General features: G+C 44.9%; 1 protein-coding gene across 8 annotated transcripts in view; it reads right to left on the minus strand.

Annotated features, from left to right (window-relative positions):
• Snx31 (sorting nexin 31) overlaps positions 1-23,116 on the minus strand; it is a 78,600-nt gene that overhangs the window by 10,822 nt on the left and 44,662 nt on the right. For all 8 annotated transcript variants that reach the window (XM_045144244.1, XM_045144241.1, XM_045144245.1 and 5 more), the window contains 4 exons: positions 21,331-21,400; positions 14,865-14,957; positions 13,333-13,536; positions 12,205-12,318 (listed from right to left, as the gene is read on the minus strand). In XM_045144244.1, the coding sequence (XP_045000179.1) occupies positions 12,205-12,318; positions 13,333-13,536; positions 14,865-14,957; positions 21,331-21,400 (481 nt within the window). The remainder of the gene's footprint in view (positions 1-12,204; positions 12,319-13,332; positions 13,537-14,864; positions 14,958-21,330; positions 21,401-23,116) is intronic.

A 23,116-nucleotide genomic window follows, 5' to 3' on the forward strand; every position in this document is an offset into this window, starting at 1 on the left:
GAGTTTGTTTGCAGCAGCAAGAGGTCCGGGCATACTCTTTCTCAAATAAATAAACATTTTTAAAAAATAGAGAAAAAACAAAATTAAAAAATACCTGTATTATCTAAGCAAGGAGTCAGAAAACAAATCAATCCTACCACTTCATTTTGTATGTAAAGTTTTATTAAGATCTTTTGGGTAAGATGGGAGATTAGAAGCTGCATCTGTGTGGCAAGGTAGATGAAGAGTCAGAATAACAAAGAATAGACTGCATTCCAACAAGAGTAAGAAGTGACAGCAGAGCTGAAATGAACAGAGACACAGAAAGTGACTCAGCAAAACGGAAGCATGCAGCACAGAGCTCTAGGTACATGGTTCCACAGTGGGGGTGGAGGAAAGAGACAACTCAAGCCGCGCGTGGTGGCGCACGCCTTTAATCCCAGCACTTGGGAGGCAGAGGTAGGAGGATCGCCGTGAGTTCAAGGCCATCCTGACACTACATAGTGAATTCCAGGTCAGCCTGGGCCAGAGTGAGACCCTACCTCGAGAAAACAAAAAAAACAAACAAAAAAAGAGACAACTCAACCAGAAGATGAGCCAGGTAACCTTGCTAAAAAGAGACTGGCAATCTGACCCACAGGACATGACCTCAAGTCTCAAATGCGGTTGCGGGTTTGGTGACTCCTCCAGTAGAAAGGGGCTGCAGGGGAAGGAGGTCTGTTGTGTCACTCTCCATTGCTGAAGGGCTGTCCTGACAGTATCCTGAGAGGGGATTTAGCTATTTACAACCGTGATGTCCCTGTGAACAAGGAACAATCACAAGTCAGGAAACCTCAAGCTAGCCTGCCTTAGCTCTGGGGTGAGAGGCAGCGGTGAAAGTGGGTGTGGGGAGGGAAGGGTACTGTGGTGGTTTGATTCAGGTGTCCCTCATAAACTTAGGTGTTCTGGTGGTTAGGACCCCCAGCTGATGGCAGCTGGAAATTAAAGTCTCCTGGAGGAATGTATTGTTGGGGGCAGGCTTATGGGTGTTACAGCCAGTTTTCCCATACCAGTGTTTGGCATACTCCCCTGTTGCTATTGTCCACCTTATGTTGGCCAAGGAGTGATGTTGTGGAGCTTCCCCTCAAGCCTGTAAGCCAAAATAAACCTTTTCCCCACAAGCTGCTCCTGGTCAGGTGATCCACCAGCAATGTGAACCTGACTGCAACAGTAAAGTGGTACCGAGGAGTGGGATTGCTGCGAGACAACTGACTGTGTGGCCTTGGCCTTTTGAAGCTGATTTTCAAGAGGAATGTGGAAGGATTTGAAACCTTGGCCTAAGAGATGCCTTGCAGTGCTGTAAGTACAGCTTGATGGACTATTCTAGTCAGAGTTGAAAGACCTGAATGCAGTAAGAACTGTGGACTGTGAGGTTTGGCTTATGAGGATGAGAAAGAGCTTTGCCTGGACTGGGCAGTTTGTGTGAAAAGCTTGCTCTTATGCCTGTGTCTTGGGAAGTTCTACAGGGTTGCTTTGCATAGAAATGAACTGGTGTGAGCAGAGGGATATCACACACACACACACACACACACACACACACACACAAATCTTTGGGTAAACTGCTGCCTGTTCAGCTGCAATTGAGAATTACAACCTTTGATATTGGGCCAGCTGACCTTCACTAGGGCAATAGGAAGAAGGTAGACTATTTTGTTGGGCCCAAGTGCTTAAGGAGTGTCCTATTCTTCAAAGTATGCTTTATTCCCTCCCAGATTAACAAATTGGCACCCTACCTGGTATTGTGGAATATAAGAAATGCAGGAAAGAGAGGGTTATTGAGTTTGTAACATGGTCTTGTGTTTTGGAAATGGCCATGGGCAGTGTGAAGCAGGTTTGCTGGATGCCTGCATGGAGACCCCATGGGGCCATGAGGATGAACTGTGGATTGCAGTGGAGACCCAGTGGAGATGCTGGGACTGTGAGATGGCTGCTAAGGAAAGCTGCTGGCCGCATGAAGTTTTCCAGGACTGTGAATAGCCTAGTTGGAGGGACGGAATTGAAATGCCAGAGACTTGTTGCTGGTTAGAACTTGAAGCTACAGAGGTTGATGTTTTCCCTGTTTTGTTTTTTAAATCTTACATTGGCTGAATGTTTCTTTACTATGCCCAATGCAATCTTCTGCAGTGTGAATGTTTATTCTGTGCCATTATGGGGTTTTGATGTTTTTTTTTTTTCTGGTATTGCGGATCAGTTAAAAGATCTTGGACTATGGGGATGTATGAACATCATTGGAAATGATAAAAACTATGGAGACTTTTACAGTTAGATGAATGCATTGCATTTTACATCATGTATGGTTATCAGTTTATGTCGGTCAGGGGCAGAATGTCGTGGTTTGATTCAGATGTCCCCCATAAACTTAGGTGTTCTGGTGGTTAGGTTCCCCCACTGATGGCAATTGGAAATTATAGTCTCCTGGAGGGGTGTATTGTTGGGGGCAGGCTTATGGGTGTTATAGCCAGTTCCCCCATGTCAGTGCTTGGCACTCTCCTCTGTTGCTATTGTCCACCTTATGTGGGCCAGGGGTGATGTCCACTCTTTGCTCATGCCATCGTTTCTCCCTGCCATTGTGGAGCTTCCCCTCGAGCCCGTAAGCCAAAATAAACCCCTTTTTCCCACAAGCTGATCTTTGTCAGGTGATTTCTACCAGCAATGCAAACCTGACTGCAACAGGTAGCGTGATGATGAACCAGAAAGTTCAGGGACAGGAGGCTCCATTCGGGTGACAGGAGGCTGAGCTGTAACAGTGAGATGCACAAGGTGCAGGTAGCCCTTCCCTCAGTGATAGAAGCTAACTTCCTAACTTGAATAACTGTGAAGTTTGACAGTGCCGTCAAAGCTCAGCACGTGAATCAACCCCTAGAACCACCTATCTTCCTCAGGATGGCAGACAGAGATTCTGAGAACTCTAAAGACCAACAACTACTGACCAACAAACATCATCCCTCTAGCAGAGGTTTTTTTTAAAAAAAATTATTTATTTCTTGGGTTGGAGAGATGGTTTAGCAGGTAAGGACCCATGTTCAATCTCTCTCTCCAGATCCCACGTGAGATGCAGAGGCAGGTACAACGTTGCATATGCCCACTAGGTGGCGTAAGCATATGGCATTCCATTGCTCTGGCTGAGGCCCTGGACCGCCAATTCTCTCTCTTAAAAAAAAAAATAAGATATTTATTTCTTTATTTCAGAGAGATAAGAGATGAGAGAGAGAGAGAGAGAGAGAGAGAGAGAGAGAGAGAGAGAGAGAGAGAGAGAGGGTAAAGGGGTGCATCAGCGCCTCCTGCCACAGTGTTCTAGATGCATATGCTAGTTTGTGCATCTGGCTTTATGTGAATACTGGGGAATCAAACCCAGGCTGTCAAGCTTTTCAAGCAAGTGCCTTTAACTGCTGAGCCACCTCCAGCCCTAGCAAGATGTTTAGTGCTTAGTACATTTTTTTTTTTAATCAACATCTCCTCAGTCCCCACTTCAACGGTTTTTGAAAGTGTACAGACAGATCCACATGAACAGATCTCAGTGCTTTATTGGGGCTTCCTGTACTCCCACATATCCAAGAGGCTCCCCTGGCTAGAACATTAGACACCCCAGGGTGTACAAACTGAGGAGTCACAGGAAAGTAGGAAAGCCTGCCCAGCCCATAGCCTGCTACTAAACTTTCTGAGAAAGAAATTAAAAAAAAAAAATACTATTAGCCAGGCATCGTGGCATACTCTTTTAATCCCAGCACTTGGAAGGCTAAGGTAGGAGGATCTCTGTGAGTTCAAGGCCAGCTTGGAGCTACAAAGTGAGTTCCAGGTTAGCGTGGGCTGGAATGAGACCTTACCTCAAAAAAAAAAAAAAAAAATGCTATTCACAATATTTTCAAAAATAAAATAATAGGGCTGGAGAGATGGCTTAGCAGTTAAGCGCTTGCCTGTGAAGCCTAAGGACCCCGGTTCGAGGCTCGATTCCCCAGGACCCATTAGCCAGATGCACAAGGGGGCGCACGCGTCTGGAGTTCGTTTGCAGAGGCTGGAAGCCCTGGCGTGCCCATTTTCTCTCTCTCCCTCTGTCTTTCTCTCTGTGTCTGTCACTCTCAAATAACTAAATAAATAAAATTAAAAAAAATAAAATAATAAAACCTAGGAATAAGCCTAATCAGAGAGGTGAAAAATTTCTCCAGTGAAAAATTTAAAACTGAAAAAAAGATACTGAAGACACGAAAAGATAGAAGACCACACCTGTGCTAACCAATCAGCAGAACACTGAGAAAATGGTATGTTACTGATAACAGTCTGCATATTTAATTCAACCCCCATAAAAATGCCATTGAGGGCTGGAGAGATGGCTTAGCAGTTCAGCGCTTGCCTGTGAAGCCTAAGGACCCAGGTTCGAGGCTCAGTTCCCCAGGTCCCACGTTAGCCAGATGCACAAGGGGGCACACGCGTCTGGAGTTCGTTTACAGAGGCTGGGAGCCCTGGTGCGCCCATTCTCTCTCTCTCTCCCTCTATCTGTCTTTCTCTCTGTCTCTGTCGCTCTCAAATAAATAAATAAATAATTTTTTTAAAAAATGCCATTGACCTTCCTTCTTCAAGGAGAAGGGCTACCTTCACCTTGTTCACCTAGGAAAAACAATCATAAAATTCATAAGGAAGCCCAAAGACACTTCAAATGGCTAAAGCAATCCTAAACAGAAAGAGCACACAGTAAGTATCCCCAAACCTGATCTCAAACTGTACTACAGACTGACAAAACCAGTGTAGAAGCCGGGCGTGGCACACACCTTTCATCCCAGTACTCAGGAGGCTGAGGTAGGAGGATCATCATGAGTTTGAGGCCAGCCTGGGCTCAAAAAGCCAAAACCAAACAAAATCAAAACATCATGGAACTGGCATAAAAGCAGACATGTAGACCAATAGAACAGAATAGAGGACCCAGAAAAAAAAACTGCATAGTTATAGCCACATAATTTAAAAAATATTTTATTTACTTATTTGCAAAGAGAGAGAGAGAGAGAGAATGGGCATAACACCAGGACATGCAGCCACTGCGAAAGAACTCCAGATGCATGATCCACTTGCACCTGGCTTTACATGGGTACTAGGGAATTGAAGCTGGGTTATTAGGCTTTGTAGGCAAGTGCCTTAACCACTAAGCTATCTTTCCAGCCCAGCCACATAATATTTAACAAAAGTCTACAAAACATACCTTAAAGACAAGCAGCCTAGCCTTATTCACAAGTGGTGCTGGGAAAACTGGATGTCCACATGAAGAAGAGTAAAACTGGATCCTTATCTCTCTCCCAGTAAAAATAAAGCAAATAAACAACAACAACAAAACCCCAAGAAACTCAAAATTGATTAAAGCTCTTAATAAAAGACCCAGATTTCTAAAACTGCTGGAGAAAACACTTCAGAATGTAGGCATATGCAAGGACTTTCTGTAAAGGACGCCAATAGTGCAGGAAATAACACCAACAATTGACATCTGCAGATGAGAGCATTGCTCAGAAGCTAGTATCACCCTAATACCAAAACCAGGCAGAGCTGCCACAAGAAAAGAAAACTACAGGCCTATTTCCCAGATGAACTTAGATGCAAAGATCCTAAACAAAATCCTCGCAAACCAAATTCAACAACGTATCAAAAGCATTATCCACCTTGATCAAGCAGGCTTCATCCCAGGAACCATCCCAAAAGTGGTTCCACACATGGAAATCTGTCAATGTAATACACCACATAAATAAGCTTAAACACAAAAACCACATGATCATTTCAATAGATGCAGAAAAGGCCTCTGACAAAATACATCACTTCATGATCAAAACATTACAGAGAATAGGCATGGATGGTTTATATCTCAACATAATAAAGGCTATATATAAAGGTCCTAAAGCCCAAATAATAATCATCAGGGAAATGCAAATTAAAACAACTATGAGATTAGACCTTACCCCAGAAGGATAGCAAGCATTAAAAAATCAGATGAGGGCTGGAGAGATGGCTTAGCGGTTAAGCACTTGCCTGTGAAGCCTAAGGACCCCGGTTCGAGGCTCGATTACCCAGGACCCACGTTAGCCAGATGCACAAGAGGGCGCACGCGTCTGGAGTTTGTTTGCAGTGGCTGGAAGCCCTGGCGTGCCCATTCTCAATCTCACTCTCTCTATCTGCCTCTATCTCTCTGTCACTCTCATATAAATAAATAAAAACGAACAAAAAAAAATTAAAAAAAAAATCAGAAGAAAGCCAGGCGTGGTGGCGCACACCTTTAATCCCAGCACTCGGGAGGCAGAGGTAGGAGGATTGCTGTGAGCTCCAGGCCACCCTGAGACTCCATAGTGAATTCCAGGTCAACCTGGGCTACAGTGAGATCCTACCTCGAAAAACCAAAAAAAAAAAAAAAAGAAAGAAAGAAAGAAAAATCAGATGAAAACAAATGCTGGTGAGGATGTGGAGAAATGGGAATCCTCATTTACTGTTGGTGGGAATGTAAGATGGTACAACCACTATGGAAAGCAATATGGAGACTCCTAAAAAGGTTGACTATAGGGATACCAACAGACCCAGTTATTCCCTTACTGGGCATTTACCCTAAAAGCTCCATGCTTAAGTTCAGAGAGATTTGTTCAACCATATTTATAGCTGCTCAATTCATAATAGCTAAGAGCTAGAATCAATCCATATGTCCATCATTAGATGCATGAATAACCAAGATGTGGCATATCTACATGATGGAATTCTACACAGCAGTAAGGAAAAATGATGCAAAGAAATTTTGGGGGAAAAATGGTCAAACTGGGAACAGATCATTCTCAGTGAACTCTCCCAATCACAGAAAGACAATCGTCACATGGTCTCACTCATCTGTGGCTCCTTACCTGAATCTGCCTGAAATGCTGACATACCTAATAAGTGTCTCCAGGACCGGACAATAGGGAGGGCGGGGTGGGAAGGGGAGATAGGGATTGGGGGGAGACACAAAACTGGACTCAAATGGCAATGGTGCCATGAAATTCTATATCCTAAAAGACAGACTAAATGGTTCAGCCTTCATCAGTTCCTTAGAGGGAACGTCTGAACCACAGGGCCCTGGAGAGGGTATGATGAAGACTAACCTTAATCTTATCCTTTTTCTTTCTCTCTTCCTCTTCTCTTTCTTCTCTCTTTCTCTTTTATATTACCTATCTTTTTTTTTTTCTTCTTTTCCTTGGCACTGGCCTATAACTCCCAGTACCAGTATGTGGTTAACATCTACAATGAGCTGTTGATCAGAGAGACCTACAAGGTTTCCCAAAAGAAGACTGATTTCTGTCAGAGAACTTAATGACCCACCAAAGGTTAGTGGTAAGACCCTGCTGCCGAAGATACTATATGCTGTTGGTACAAAACATGGAGTAACCTGGCTGGAATCTGGAAGAGAGTCAGTCCCCAGTTAGCTCATCTAGTGCCAGAAGGTGCTACATAAACAATTGGGAGAAAATGACAACATCTTCCCGAGCAACACACGTGGTCTAAGCTATGCAACAGCAAACAACCTGATGTGATACTCACACAAGTGCAATAGTGGCACACAGCCATGGTGGGTAACCAACTGCTCTTGATTTGGCTAATGGATTCACTCTATGGAACAGAACTCATAGCTGGCTATGGGGGAAAAAAAGTCAGAACCATATCTAAAAATCAAGCCCACTCTCCATTATCTAGCTCCTACCAATCATGGACTACAAGAGGGCCTACACCTATTAAATTCTCTCTAAAATAAGAATGGTGGTTGGGGAAATGGCTTAGTGGTTAAGGTATTTGCCTGTGAAGCCTAAGGACCCCAGTTCAATTCCCCAGGACCCATGTAAGCCAGATGCACAAGCAGGCACATGCGTCTGGTGTTTGTTTGCAGTGGCCGGAAGCCCTGGCACATCCATTCTCTCTTTCTCTCTGCCTCTTTCTCTCTTTCTCAAATAAATAAATAAAATGTTTAAAAAAAAAAAAAAAAGAATGGTTATCCCATTTATCTGGTGCTGACTTCACTCTCCGTTGGAGAATCTACTTCTCTTTTTCAGATGGACACAGAACTTGAGGAAAGATTCAACCCATCGCACCTCACCAGGGCCCCAGCTGAAGCCATACAGTAATTGGGGAAGTAAGCAAGAGTGCTGCTTTCTTGGTGAACCTGGTACCAGCACAAAGGTGAAGGAGATAGACACAGAGAACACTCAACTCCTAACAAACCAGATATCCAGACACACAGAGGCTCCCAAGACCTCATCAATGAAGTAGACCTAAAACGAACCCAACATGGCTCAAGGAAATTTATAGAAAAGGGGGCAGAAAGATTGTTAGAGCTACATGTTGGGATATTATGCATAGAGACATTGCCTGTTCCCCATAACTGATGGCTAACAACACAATGCACATTCCCCAACGAGGAGAGTCCCTGTGGAGGGGGGAGGACAGGAAGGAGGCAAACAATGGTACCAGCATGGCCATATACACACTGTGTACATGACTAATAATAATAATAATAAAAGCAATGGGCAGGGGTGCTTGGTGGAAGGTACAGAACAGAAAACTATAAGCGATGTGTGAATTATCACAGATAAATTCAAGCAAGTTTGAAATTACAGACACAGAGACTGGTTTTAGATTACTGAAGCTGTAATTGTTAAGGTGATTGTTATGATTAAGGGTGGGCCAACTGTTTGAAACAATGAAAATGATGCTATGAGTGTGAGCTATGAAAAGGAGGTGGCTTGAAGGAAGACTGATAAAGGAGTCTCCTGCTCTTCAATGTCAAGGTTTATTTCTCACCACCCTCACCCTGTTGCAGTCAGAAATCATCCAACCAAGAGCAGCTTGTAGGGAAAAAGAGGTTTGTTTTTGCTTACAGGCTCAAGGGGGAAGCTTTATGATGGCAGAGAAAATAATGGCATGAGCAGAGGATGGACATCATCCCTTGGCCAAACATAAGGTGAACAATAGCAACAGGAGAATGGGCCAAACACTAGAATAAGAAAACTGGTTATAACACTCATAAGCCTGACCCCAACAATACACTGCCTCCTGGAGGTGTTAATTCCCAAATCTCCATCAGCTGGGAACCTAGCATTCAGAATACCTAAGCTTATGGGAGACACCTGAATCAAACCACCACATTCTGCCTCTGGCCCCCATAAGCTGATAACCATACATGATATAAAATGCAATGCATTCATCCAACTTTAAAAGTCCCCATAGTTTTTATCCATTCAAATGATGCTTATACAGCCCCATAGTCCGAGATCTTTTAACTGAGCCATAATACCAAAAAAAAAAAAAAAAAAAAATCCACAAAACGCATAATGACACAAAAAGATGGCACTGGGAATAGCAAAGAAATATTCAACCAATACAAGATTTAAAAGGGGCAAACATCAAACTCTGTCCAACAACTCCAGTCAATGATAAATCCCCAAGTCTGATAAATCTAACCAGCAACATGTCTCTGGAGTTCCAATTCTGCCCCTCCAGCTAGGCTACTTACAGTCCTGGAAATCTTCATTTGGGGCTGGCAGCTCTCCTTGGCAGCCATCTTGTGGTCCCAGTGTCTCCACTGGGTCTCCACTGGAACCCACAGTTCATCTTCATGGCTCCATGGGGTCTCCATGCAGGCAATCCTGCTTCACACTGCCCATGGCCGAAACACAAGACTGTGTTGCAAACTCAATGACACTCTCTTTCCTGCATTTCTTATACTCCACAGTACCAGGTAGAGTGCCAATTTGTTAATCCAGAGAGGAATAAAGCAGACTTTGAAGAACAGGACACTCCTTGAGCACTCAGGCCTCTTCAAGAGTCTACATTCTTCTTGTTGCCTCAGTGCAGGTCAGCTAGCCCAGTCTCAAAGGTTGTAATCTCTCAACTGCAGCTGAATGGGCAGCAGTTCACCCAAAGATTTTATTTTTGTCTATGCCATATCCCTCTGCTCACACCAGTTCTAGACAAAGCAACCCTGCACAACTTCTCAGGACATGGGCATCAGAGCAACCTTCTCACACATACTGCTATCCCAGGCCAAGCAAAGTTCTTGCTCACCCTCATAAGCCAAATCTCACAGTCCATAGTTCTTACTGCATTCAGGTCTTTCAATTTTGATCTCTTAGGCCAAGGTTTCAAATCCTTCCATTCCTCTTGAAAATCAGCTCTAAAAGGCCAAAGCCACACAGTCAGGTGTTTAGCAGCAACCCCACTCTGGGTACCACTTGACTGTTGTAGTCAGGTTCACATTGCTGATAGAAATCACCCAATCAAGAGTAGCTCATGGGTAAAAAAAAAAAAAGAGGGAGAGAGAGATTTATTTTGGATTACAGGCTCGAGGGGGAAGCTCCATGATGACAGGAAAAACGATGGCATGAGCAGAGGGTGGACATCACCTCTTGGCCAACATCAAGTGGACAGCAAGAACAGGAGAGTGTGCCAAACACTGTCAAGGGGAAACTGGCTGTAACACTCATGAGCCTGCCTCCAACAATACACTGCCTCCTGGAGGTGTTAATTCCCAAATTTCCATCAACTGGGAATATAGCATTCAGAACACCTAAGTTTATGGGGGACACCTGAATCGAACCACCACACCCCGAATTTGCAAATTTGGCTATACCGCTTATCTGGTATTGGTTCTGGAAACATGAAAAATCCAGGGAAGTGGGTTATGAAGTGAACATGGTCTTATTTTTTCGGAAATGGCTTGTAGGCAATGTGAAGCAGGATTGAAATCCCTGTGTGGAGGTAAGACCAGAGTATGAACATGAACTGGAGCTGCTGAGGTACAACATCTGAAACTGGGTTGTTGGAATCCCTGTGTGGAGACCCAGTAAGGCCATTGTTTGAAGATGAACAAGTTCTAGTTGCCATTGAAATGCAACAATGGAAAACAGTGTTGAAATCCCTGTGTGTGGACCAAGTAAGGCAATTGTATGGAGCTAAAAGATGAACTCTGGTTTGCAGTATAGACACAAAGATGTCTTGGATATACCAGGACTATGGGATGGCTGCCATGGAGAGCTGCAGGCTCAGGGTTCTGAGTTGTTTGGCCCAGCTGGAGGGGTAGGGTTGGAATCCAGAGTCTTTCCTCTGGTTAGGGATATTGGACTTGAAGTGCAAATATTTTATGTTCTTGATTTTGCATTGGTCCAGTCTCTCCTTGGTATACCCTTTTCAAAATGAAAATATTTGCTCTGTGCCATTATGTTTTGGGAGTGTGTAACCTGTTTTGAACTTATAGGACTCACAGTTAAGAGACAGTCTTAAATCTAAAATGATAAGGGACCTTTGAACAGTGTTAAAGTGGGTAAAAACTATGGGAACCTTTGAAGTTGGTCTGAGTGCAATTTGTATTGTGAAATGATGATGAGTTTATGGGAGACAGACACAGAATGTGATAGTTTGAGTGTGAATGTGTATCCTTTTTTTTTTTTTTTTTTGAGGTAGGGTCTCACCCTAGCCCAGCCTGACCTGGGATTCACTATGGAATCTCAGGGTGGCCTTGAACTCATGGTGATCCTCCTACCTCTGCGAATGTGTATCCTTATAGCCTCAGGAAGTTTTGTTTCAAGGTAGGGTCTCACTCTAGCCTAGGCTGACCTGAAATTCACTCTGTATTCACAGAACTCATAGTGATCCTACCTCTGCCTCCTGAGTACTGGGATTAAAGGTGTGCACCACCATGCCCAACTAGCCTTAGGGATTTTAAAAAATATATATATTTTTATTTATTTATTTGACAAAGAGGGAGAAAGGGAGGAAGAGAGAGAGAGAGAGACAGAGAAAGAATGGGCATGCCAGGGCCTCCAGCTACTGCAAACGAATTCCAGATGTGTGCACCCCCTTGTGCATCTGGCTAACATGGGCCCTCGGGAATCAAACCTGGGTACTTTGGCTTTGCAGGCAAATGCTTTAACCCCTGAGCCATCCCTCAAGCCCATGAAGTTTATTTATCTCAGGTCTTTTGTCAAAGTGTTACTACCACAGTAACTAAAGCCATTTCAAATTGATATGATGACCATGGTAACTAGTCAAATAAAGCAAAAGAAGACAATTTTAAAAAAGGATTTTCAGTTCACTGTCAGTAAAGGATCCTACTTCATCTGGGTTCAAGTAATGGGCTTTCCCACCCTGGTTAGCAAGATAGCATTTCAACACAAAGGGTTTTCGTGCTCTGTCCTGAGAACTTACCTGTTTGGTATAAATAACAAACCACTGCCATTGACTATCTTCGCTATACTGAAATCTGAGCTCTAAGTTCTGGTTGAGAGTTCGCTGCGGCCCATCCATATCCAGCAGAGTTCCCTACAGAGGAAAAGACTTTGTTTGGCATTCCACAGAATTAACAAGCTAGACATAATATCAAAGCTAGCAATCCTCCCTATTCCCCTCCCCCCAAAAGCTGTCAGTCCCCTGAGGAGCCATGAAAAAAAAAAACACCTCAGCACAGTATAGAAAGTGTTCTAAGGGCCTGGTGTGGTGGTGCATGCCTTTAATCCCAGCACTCGGGAGGCAGAGGTAGGAGGATCACTGTGAATTTGAGGCCACCCTGAGACTACATAGTGAATTCCAGGTCAGCCTGGACTAGTGTGAGACCCTACCTTGAAAAACCAAAAAAAAAAAAAATAATAATAATAAAATAAAAATAAGTGTTCTGGGCTGGAGAGATGGCTTAGCAGTTAAGCGCTTGCCTGTGAAGCCTAAGGACCCCGGTTCGAGGCTCGGTTCCCCAGGTCCCACGTTAGCCAGATGCACAAGGGGGCGCACGTGTCTGGAATTCGTTTGCAGAGGCTGGAAGCCCTGGCACGCCCATTCTCTCTCTCTCCCTCTATCTGTCTTTCTCTCTGTGTCAAAAAGAAAAAAGAAAAAAAAAATAAGTGTTCTAAGGGTAGCAAGCCTTGGTCTATGGAAGGTTAGCAGGGTAAAGGCCCCCAGGAGGGAAGGGCATGTGAGCAGAGGTCGAAGTTACCTAAGTTTGGTACAGTAGTTTTGTTCTTTGAAGGGAAGGTGAGAGATGATTTCTGGTATAACAAGTGCAAATCCCCTGAGGCATGAGGCAGCCTGGCATCACCCTCTGCTGGTGGCTTCTGAGCTGCCCTTCAAACCACAAGGAAGCCTGCTACCAGAAGGTGAGCGGATCATTGTCCCTCTTGCTCTGGCTGGGGACTCCTTACTGACTAGACAGGTGAATTCAGTTTACAGGCCTCTCCACTCAAAGGACAGCTGCAAGCCTGTCTCTGTAACACCAACCCTGACATCCCAGGACAAGAAAATTGCCAAATCACGGATGGGGACTGAAGCAAGCTGCCAGATACTCACAAGGAAGGTGACCTGCCAGCACTTCACCCTGTTCATCTGGAAAGTGACGTCCTGGGTCTGGCCATCAGGAAGGGTGATACAGCAGCTGATCTCATTATTGCCAATGGAAAGCACAGCCCCACAGCCCGGTTCTGGGTGGTCGCAGGTACAGGGATCCAGTTGTATGTACCCATAATGCAGGACCTCCCGGGACAGCTCCAAAAACTGCTCCAAGAGGGGTGGGAAAGGAGGAAAAGAGAATGAAAGGGAACACGGTGAAGGAGGGGAATTCCTGATGCTCAAATGTGTCTTCTCTATTCGTCATGTTCTTGGGTTATGAATGCTTAGAAATATAACCTAACGTAAAGATGGGCATGGACATGCTGCCTGTGGTGAGCTTGGACCTTCACCATGGTGCTGGGACTATAGATGGGTTAATATTAATAAGACACAGTCCTGAGCCCCATGGCACTCGCTGTCAAATTGATTTATAGCAATAAAAGCTATTAATAAGTTGGCTTCCAATAAAAGGAAATTGGGTAGCTAAATGATAACATAATCCTAAAACAATACTCTGGAGTCATTGAAAGCTAACGTGGAGGGGGCTGGAGAGATGGCTTAGTGGTTTAGGCACTTGTCTGCAAAGCCTAACAACCCTGGTTCAATTCCCTAGTACCCAAATAAAGCTAGATGCACTGGTGCATACATCTGGAGTTCCTTTACAGCAGCTGGAGGCCTTGGTATGCCCATTCTCTCTCTCTTTTCTCTCTCTTCTTACAAATAAATAAAAATTTAAAACAAATAATGTGGAGGCTCTTTATTAGCTTGGCCAAGAAGTCAAAATAGTGTTTACTAATCCTAGAATCAGAACAAGGAAGGAGTTCTCATTTTTGTATGTGTGGGTGCTGGGCAATGGAACTCACACCCTCGGACCATCATGTTTGTGCAGAAAGCATCCTTCTCCAGCGAGCCATCTCTTAGCCCCATGATGTTCTCGTTTTGCAAAAGAGGCTCAGGGCTGGAGAGATGGCTTAGCGGTTAAGGTATTTGCCTGCAAAGCCAAAGGGGCCCGGTTTGATTCTCCAAGACCCATGTTAGTCAGATGCACAAGAGGGCGCATGCATCTGGTGTTCGTTTGCAGTGGCTAGAGGCCCTGGTGTGCCCATTCTTTCTCTCTCTCTTAAATAAATAAAACTTTTAAAAAATGTTTAAGGGCTGGAGAGATGGCTTAGCGGTTAAGCGCTTGCCTGTGAAGCCTAAGGACCCCGGTTCGAGGCTCGGTTCCCCAGGTCCCACGTTAGCCAGATGCACAAGGGGGCGCACGCGTCTGGAGTTCGTTTGCAGAGGCTGGAGGCCCTGGCGCGCCCATTCTCTCTCTCTCCCTCTATCTGTCTTTCTCTGTGTGTCTGTTGCTCTCAAATAAATTAATTAATTAATTTAAAAAACTGTTTAAGAGGCTCACCTGTTCTTGGTGTGTTTATGAACTGTAGAACAGCTCACTTCTGTTTCTTGAACTCCCTTCTGGGGGGCATTTCATAGTACATGATACTCACCTTTGTTTGATTCTCTTCCTTCTGAAGAGCCTCTAATTCCTCCCTCTGTGCCTGTGTGGGTTTGGCCCACTCTTGTTCAATGTCCTGCACTGCCTTAAAACAACATGCATTATACAATTAGCAACCACAGCAGAAAAGAATTAATCTGGCAGTACGTACTCATTAATGAAGGGCTAAAACAAAAAAAAGCCAGATTCAAGTGTATCTACATAGAATGATTCAATATGCTCTTTATTATTTCTTTTCTCTTTTCGTACTTTCAATGTTTTTTAAACTTTATTGTGTTTTATTTGTTTGAGAGAGAGAGAGAGGAAGAAAGAAAGAGGCAAATAGATAGGGACGATGGCCTTAGGGATTTTTGAATCTTATTTATTTATTGATTGATTATTTATTGATTGATTTTATTTTGGTTTCTGGAGCAAAGTCATTTGTGAGGGTTGGGAAGATGTCTCCATGAACAAAGAGCTTGTTAGGCAAGCATGACCGCCTGAGTTTGAATCCTTAGCACCCATATAAAATTGGGCACTGGGGAGATGGAGACAGAAAGGCCTGCTGGGTTAGCTAGTCTGGCCCTATTTGCGAGTAAGAGACCTTGTCTTAAAATGGAAAAGGTGTACTGGAGATATGGCTTAGTGGTTAAGGCCCTTGCCTACAAAGCCAAAGGACCCAGGTTTGATTCCCCAGGACCCATGTAAGCCAGATGCACAAGGTGGCACATGTGTCTGGAGTTTGTTTGCAGTAGTTGGAAGTCCTGGCGTGCCCATTCTCTCTTTCTCAAATAAATTAAAAAATAAAATGTCTTTTAAAAAAGTGAAAAAGGGAGCTGGGCATGGTGGCGCATGCCTTTAATCATTTGGGAGGCAGAGGTAGGAGGATTGCCGTGAGTTCAAGGCCACCCTGAGACTACATAGTGAATTCCAGGTCAGCCTGGGTGGAGACCCTACCTCAAAAAACAAAAACAAACAAACAAAAAAAGTGAAAAAGGTGAAAGAGTAACTGAGGAAGACAATCAACATCAACCTCTGGCCTCCATGTGCACATGCACACATGTGTATGTTGTATGCACCCTCCCACACACAATACACACCACACACATGCATGCGACATGCACACACACCAAAGTCCACCCATTGACCTGTTTGCTGTCCCTGTGTGTGGTGGTTTGATTCAGGTGTAACCCATAAACTTAGGTGTTCTGAATGCTAGGTTCCCAGCTGATGGAAATTTGAGAATTGATGCCTCCTGGAGGCAGTGTTTTGTTGGGGGCGGGCTTATGGGTGTTATAGCCAGTGTCCCCTTGCCAGTGTTTGGCACACTCTCCTATTGTATTTTCCACCTTATGTTGGCCAGGGGGTGATGTCCACCCTCTGCTCATGTCATCATTTTCCCCTGCCATCATGGAGCTTCCCTCAAGTCTGTAAACCAAAATAAACCTTTCCCCCACCCCCCAAATCTGCTCTTGGTCAGGTGTTTTCTGCCAGCAATGCGAACCTGACTGCAACACCGTGGTACTACAGATTTTTATTCATGTTTTCTTGTTTCCTTAAAGAGATCAGTGAAAATCCTGACTGATCCAGCATTTGTCCCATCTCCAATTTCCCTCCCGAGGTTTTGAAAAGCCACAAATGCAGCAGCATAGAATGTCACCATAGTGCTGAGAAGTGACAGAGGAGTGCTCAGCACTAAAATGTCTCTATCACACTTTCCAAGGCTCAGGGTCCATGCAGAAGAGGCGGCGGGAAGAATGTAAGAACCAAAGGAAGGGTAGGACTCCTTACAATGTGCTCCTCCAGACACAAAATGGCCTGGATATCCATGACCTCACAGTGCCTGACACTACCTACACAAGACCATCATAAGAGGAGGAAAAGATCATGGCATCAAAATAAAAGAGACTGATTGAGAGGGGCAGTGGGTAAGATGGAGAGTGGAGTTGGGAAGATGAAGGTGTGGGGGGGCATTACCATCATTTATTGTCTATAATTATGGAAGTTGTCAGTAAAAAAATTAAATTAAAAAAAAAAGAATGTCACTAAATAAAAACCACTCCCATATAATCCTCTGGTATCCCAGGCCTGCTTCTGCATGCGTTGTCAGCAAACTCCGGGTCTCTTCTTTCTAAAAATGTGGATGGTACCAACTGCCTTACAGAGTTACAGTAATAACTCTGCATCAAACAAATAAAGAATGCCAGGCCACCGTGGGGCTTAGTGGCCAGCTTATTCCCAGAACAGTCCAGCTTCTGTGGCCACAGCAGTGAGCAAATAAAATTCTAGTCTCATGGAAAAATCATCCTAGCAGAAAGAACAGCAGTAAAGACACACACATACATACACACACACGTACACACACACGCACACACACACACACACCCCATCAGATGTGGAAATGTGAGAAAATGACAGCAGACCATCAGGATTTAGGGTGCAATAGAGCAAGTTAAAAATCCCTAGTCAGGTATAACCAGGGCAAGGATCTGACCTCCCCCACACCAACTGTAACAAAAAAATTCTTAGGGAACTTTTTAAAAATTTTCTTTTTTTTTTTTTTTGGTTTTTCGAGGTAAGGTTTCACTCTAGCCCAGGCTGACCTGGAATTCACTATGTAGTCTCAGGCTGGCCTCAAACTCATAGCATGATCCTCCTACCTCTGCCTCCCAAGTGCTGGGATTAAAAGCGTGCGCCACCACGCCCAGCTTTAAAAAATTTTCTTAAAATTATTTTTATTTATTTGCAAGGAGGGAGAGAAAGAGAGAGAGAGAGAGAGAAAGAGAGAGAGAGAGAGAGAGAGAGAAGGAATAGGAGCACCAGGGCCTCCAGCCACTGCAAACAAACTCCAGAAGCATGTGCCACTTGTGCATCTGGCTTTACGTGAGTACTGGAGAATCAAACCCGGGGCATTAGGCTTTGCAGGTAAGTGCCTTAACCACTGAGCAATATGTCCAGCCCCCACAGGTGTTTGTTTAATATTGTCATTTTTATTCATTTATTTGACAGAGAGAAAGAGGGAGAGAGAGGGAATGGGCGTGCCAGAGCCTCCAGCCACTGCAAACTCCAGATGCATGCTTTTCCTCATACATCTGGCTAATGTGGGTCCTGGGGAATAAAACCTGGGTGCTTTGGCTTTGCAGGCAAAGACCTTAACCACTAAGCCATCCCTCCAGCCCCACAGGGAACTTTTTAATGAAAGTCTCTGAGCATCCCATCAAGAACTGTGCTCTAGGGCTGGAGAGATGGCTTAGTGGTTAAGCGCTTGCCTGTGAAGCCTAAGGACCCCGGTTCGAGGCTCGGTTCCCCAGGTCCCACGTTAGCCAGATGCACAAGGGGGCGCACGCGTCTGGAGTTCGTTTGCAGAGGCTGGAAGCCCTGGCGCGCCCATTCTCTCTCTCTCTCCCTCTATCTGTCTTTCTCTCTGTGTCTGTCGCTCTCAAATAAATAAAATAAAATAAAATAAATTAAAAAAAAAAAAGAACTGTGCTCTAGGCCTAGAAGGATCAGGTCACCAACACTGTTGACCTGGTGCAAGAGAACACTCTGGGGCAGCTGATAAAGCAGGCAGACCACTGAGGGGGACACCTGGAACGTTTCTGAGACCACACCCACCAACCACATCGTCTGGGGGAACCTTCGCCACATATAGCAGAGCTTAGAAGGGAACAAAGGCCAAATTCTAATTTTACTCCTTTGGAGGCCAGGGGGTAAAGATAGGCAGAACCAACAGCATAATTTGCAGGACCTACGTCATGCAAAATGAAAATGCAAAGTTTCTTATGAAAACCTTATTGAGGGCTGGAGAGATTGCTCAATGGTTAAAGGCACTTGCTTGCAAAGCCTACTGGCCCAGGTTCAATTCCCCAGTGCCCACATAAAGCCAGACATAAAGTGGCACATGCATCTGGAATTCATTTACAGTGGGAAGAGGCTCTGGCACACCTATACTCACACACACATATTCTGTCACTCTAATAAATAGATGAATAAATAAATATTTTTAAAAACTTATTAAGAGGGCTGGAGAGAGGGCTTAGTAGTTAAGCGCTTGCCTGTGAAATCTAATGATCCCGGTTCGAGGCTCGATTCCCCAGGACCCACGTAAACCAGATGCACAAGGGGGCGCATGTGTCTGGAGTTCGTTTGCAGTGGCTGAAGGCCCTGGTGCACACGTTCTCTCTCTCTCTCTCTCTGCCTCTTTCTCTGCCTGACGCTCTTAAATAAATTAATTAATTAAAAAAACTTATTAAGAATTCCAAGATAATGAAAGCAGAGAATTAAACAAACTCCTCAGGGTCTTCAGAGCACAGGGTCTTTGAGGCGCAGGCCTAATGCAGCTGCACATGCCATGGGCCCATAAAGCCAGCCTCAGAAAAGGCTGTCTCAGGACTCAGAGAAAAGCAGGTCATAAGCTAGGCTGATGGCACATGCCTGTAATCCCAGCACTTGGGAGGCTGCAGCAGGATAACTGTAAATGGGAGGTCAACCTGGGCTACATAGTGAGTTCAAGGCTAGCCTGGGCTACATGGTAAGATAATGACTCAAAAAAAAAAAGGGGGGAAAAGGATGAAGGAAAAACAGAGGGAAGAAGGAAGGAACCTAAATGATAGGTTTTGCACTTGTAAGATCAGAATGATTATTAACAATGAACTTTTATCCTCTCTCTAGTCTTTATCCTTTATTTTGTGTTTTCGAAGTTATGATAAAATATATACAGCATAGCTGGGCGTGGTGATGCACACCTTTAATCCCAGCACTCGGAAGGCAGAGGTGGGAGGATCGCCGTGAGTTCGAGGCCACGCTAAGACTACATTGTGAATTCCAGGTCAGCCTGGTCCAGAGTGAAACCCTACCTCGAAAAGCTAAAATATATATGTATGTATATGTGTGTGTGTGTGTGTGTGTGTATATATATGTATATGTATATGTATATGTGTGTGTATGTATGTATATGTGTGTATATATATACATATACACACAGCATAATATTGATCACTTTAACCATTGTAAGTATGCACTTCAGTAGCATTATATTCATTCATAGCACTATAACCAGTACCACTATCTACACCAAAACTTTCCATGGCCTCCAACAAAATCTCTGTACTGTAGGAGGACACACACTTGTCATCCCAGCATTTAGGTGGCTGAGCCAGGAAGAGCAAAAGTTCAAAACCAGCTTAGGCTACTTATATATGGAGACTCGATTTCTTTTCTAATGTTGAGTATTTTTTCTTCTAAGTTGGGTATTTTTATTTATTTTTATATATTTTAAAAAATATTTTGGGCTGGAGAGATGGCTTAGTGGTTAAGCACTTGCCTGTGAAGCCTAAGGACCCTGGTTTGAGGCTCGGTTCCCCAGCACCCATGTTAGCCAGATGCACAAGGGGGGTGCACACATCTGGAGTTCATTTGCAGTGGCTGGAGGCCCTGGTACACACATTCTTTCTTTCTCTCTCTCTCTCTCTCTCTGTCACTCTCAAATAAATAAAAATGAACAAAAAATTTTAAAAAATATTTTTATTTATTTATATACAAGGAGAGGCGGGGTAAGGAAGGAGATAAAGAGAGAGAAAGAGTTAAGTATGAGCATGCCAGGGCCTCCTGCCACTGCATACAAACTCCAGATGCATGTGCCACTTTGTACATCTGGCTTTACATGAACACTGAGGAATTGAACCCAGGCCATCAAGCTTTGGAAATAAGTATCTTAACCTGCTGAGCCATCTCTCCAGCCCCTATTTGTTTTTATATTTTTAAAAAATTGATTGTGAACTTTACTATATGAACATGTTGCACATGGGTCATATTCCCACTGGGTTACACTCATATTCCCTGTCCCCCACTCCCATTCCACTGAGGGCCCACCTCGGTGGGGTTACCGGTATGCACTATGAGGTCATGAATACACCAACCTCTACGGGGGTGGAGGGGAGGATACACCTTGCCACCCTGTGCCAGTCTTTCCACCCACTCTTCCGCAATGCCCTCTGAGCCTTGGCAGGCATGTTATAAAGGAGATTCTTTTAAACAACCAAACCAAAACAAACAACAAATAAAACAAACAAACAAAAAGCCCTCTGCCCCCAGCCATGAAAGAGTAACTGTCCTTTCTCTTTCCCCTGATCTAGTTTCTTCCTCTGTGAATCTATTCCCTATGGTGATCAAAGTTTCAACCACTAGGAACATTTATTTGTTTGTTTGTTTGTTTTTGAGAGAGGGAGAATGGGTGCACCAGGGCCTTCAGCTGCTGTGAATGAACTCCAGACACCCGCAATGCCTTGTGCACATTGCAACACATGGGCAACATTGCATGCTTGCGGCCCTGCGTCTGGCTACATGGGACCTGGAGATTCAAACGTGAGTTCTTAGACTTTGCAGGCAAGCACCTTAACCGCTAAGCCATCTCTCCAGCCCTACTAGGAACATTGTTTAATAGTTCCATCTGCAGTGGCCTTCCAGGATGGTCTTCTCACCTGCATATACAGCAAGTCTCCCGCTGCTTGGCAGTCCATCAGCATGGCATCGAGGCTCGGGTCCAGGTACCTGCGCAATTCCATGAGCCCATGTGGGAGTAAATGTGCTGCGAAGTAGTGGCCCCCCACCCTAGGAACTGGGGTCCCTCCTCCCCCCACACCCTCTACTTGCCTAGCCTTCATCTTGGCCATTGAGTTCTGGATGCCTTTGTCTACCCCGCAACACCTGGGTTGGCCATCTGCCTTGCGCATGCCCACATCCAAACTCACCACCCTCTATCTGGCCTCTCTCAATCTGTCACTCGGGCTCATGTTCTGTCTGGAGTGGTCTTCCCTAAGCAGCATTCCTGACCGTCAAGAATTGCAGGAGTTGGTTCATTTATCCTGTTTCTGTCTCAGGCCCTTTGTGGGACTCCCCTTTCATTTCCCTGCCATCTCTTAATCATCTCTACTCCAACTGCTCATTCCCACCATGTTTCCTCCTGCCTGGAAGGCCGCTCGCGGCCACACCAGGCTCCTCTCTGACTTCTCCCTTTCTCTGCAAGCCTGTCCAACCAGCAGGATCCCCCACTCTGGTCCCTCTTCCCCGTCCCCTGTGCTTCCTCAGCACCCTGAGTTCATCTCAGTCACTTCTCTCGTCAACTTTTCTGATACCAGATGTGAAGACCCCAGACCCAAAGCCTAGGGAGGGCCCCCTGGGTCTCAGCAGAGTGACTTGTAAGTAACAGGTACTCCATGTCTGTCTGTCTGTCTGATCCAGAATCACCAGATGTGAGCACAGCAGCTGGCTGAGAATGGGCAGAGCTGCTCAGAAAGGGTGTGCTATGGCTGACCTACAACCCATCAGAGGGCACGGGCATCTGCTGACTGCACTCAGAAGCATGAGGTGACTAGATTCGGGGTGGGCTCAGACCCAAAAAAGGATGAAGATGGGGCTTGAAGGTCAAGTTTTTTTTTTTTAATTTTTTATTTATTTATTTGAGAGCGACAGACACAGAGAGAAAGACAGATAGAGGGAGAGAGAGAGAATGGGCGCGCCAGGGCCTCCAGCCTCTGCAAACGAACTCCAGACGCGTGCGCCCCCTTGTGCATCTGGCTAATGTGGGACCTGGGGAACCGAGCCTCGAACTGGGATCCTTAGGCTTCACAGGCAAGTGCTTAACCGCTAAGCCATCTCTCCAGCCCTCAAGTTTGTTTTTTAAGGGGAGAGGCAAACAACTGAAGCATTCCAACTGAATTTCCCTTCAGCTGTGCTCCCACATACCTTGGGGGCCCCTGTGTGGCAGATGACAGCAGTGAGACCCATCCTTTAAAAGTCCTCCAAACTGGGGCTAGGCCTTCCTGGAAGGCCTCACCCATGAGTTCTAAAGCACAAGATTTTGCCCATTTCTCAAAATATATCTGAGACTAGAGCAAGACATTATAAGGTCAAGTAAGCCACGATTCCAAGATTTCAAATGTCATTTTCTAAAGCTCCAAGGCTCAACTTACAGAATAACTGAGCTGAGCAGAGCCAGCCCAGGCACCAATCCAATACAACCATGGTGAAAACGCTGGGAACTCCTAATTCTGGGACCGGGCTGAGTAACTATGCTGCTTCTCATTGAGATTTCGTTTGTTCCTGGCAGGACCCCTATTGCCAAGAAGATGACAGTATTTTCCACAGATACACTTATGTCCCTATAATCTAGGAATTTAGGTACATGTGGCCAGTACATTGTCCTTCAGGAATGTGAGCTGAATGCTCAAGAGTTCAAATCCACGACTAGCTAGCCGAGATGTCCCA

This window comes from Jaculus jaculus, chromosome 2, assembly GCF_020740685.1.
Source record: "Jaculus jaculus isolate mJacJac1 chromosome 2, mJacJac1.mat.Y.cur, whole genome shotgun sequence".
Classification (NCBI taxonomy): Eukaryota; Metazoa; Chordata; class Mammalia; order Rodentia; family Dipodidae; genus Jaculus; species Jaculus jaculus.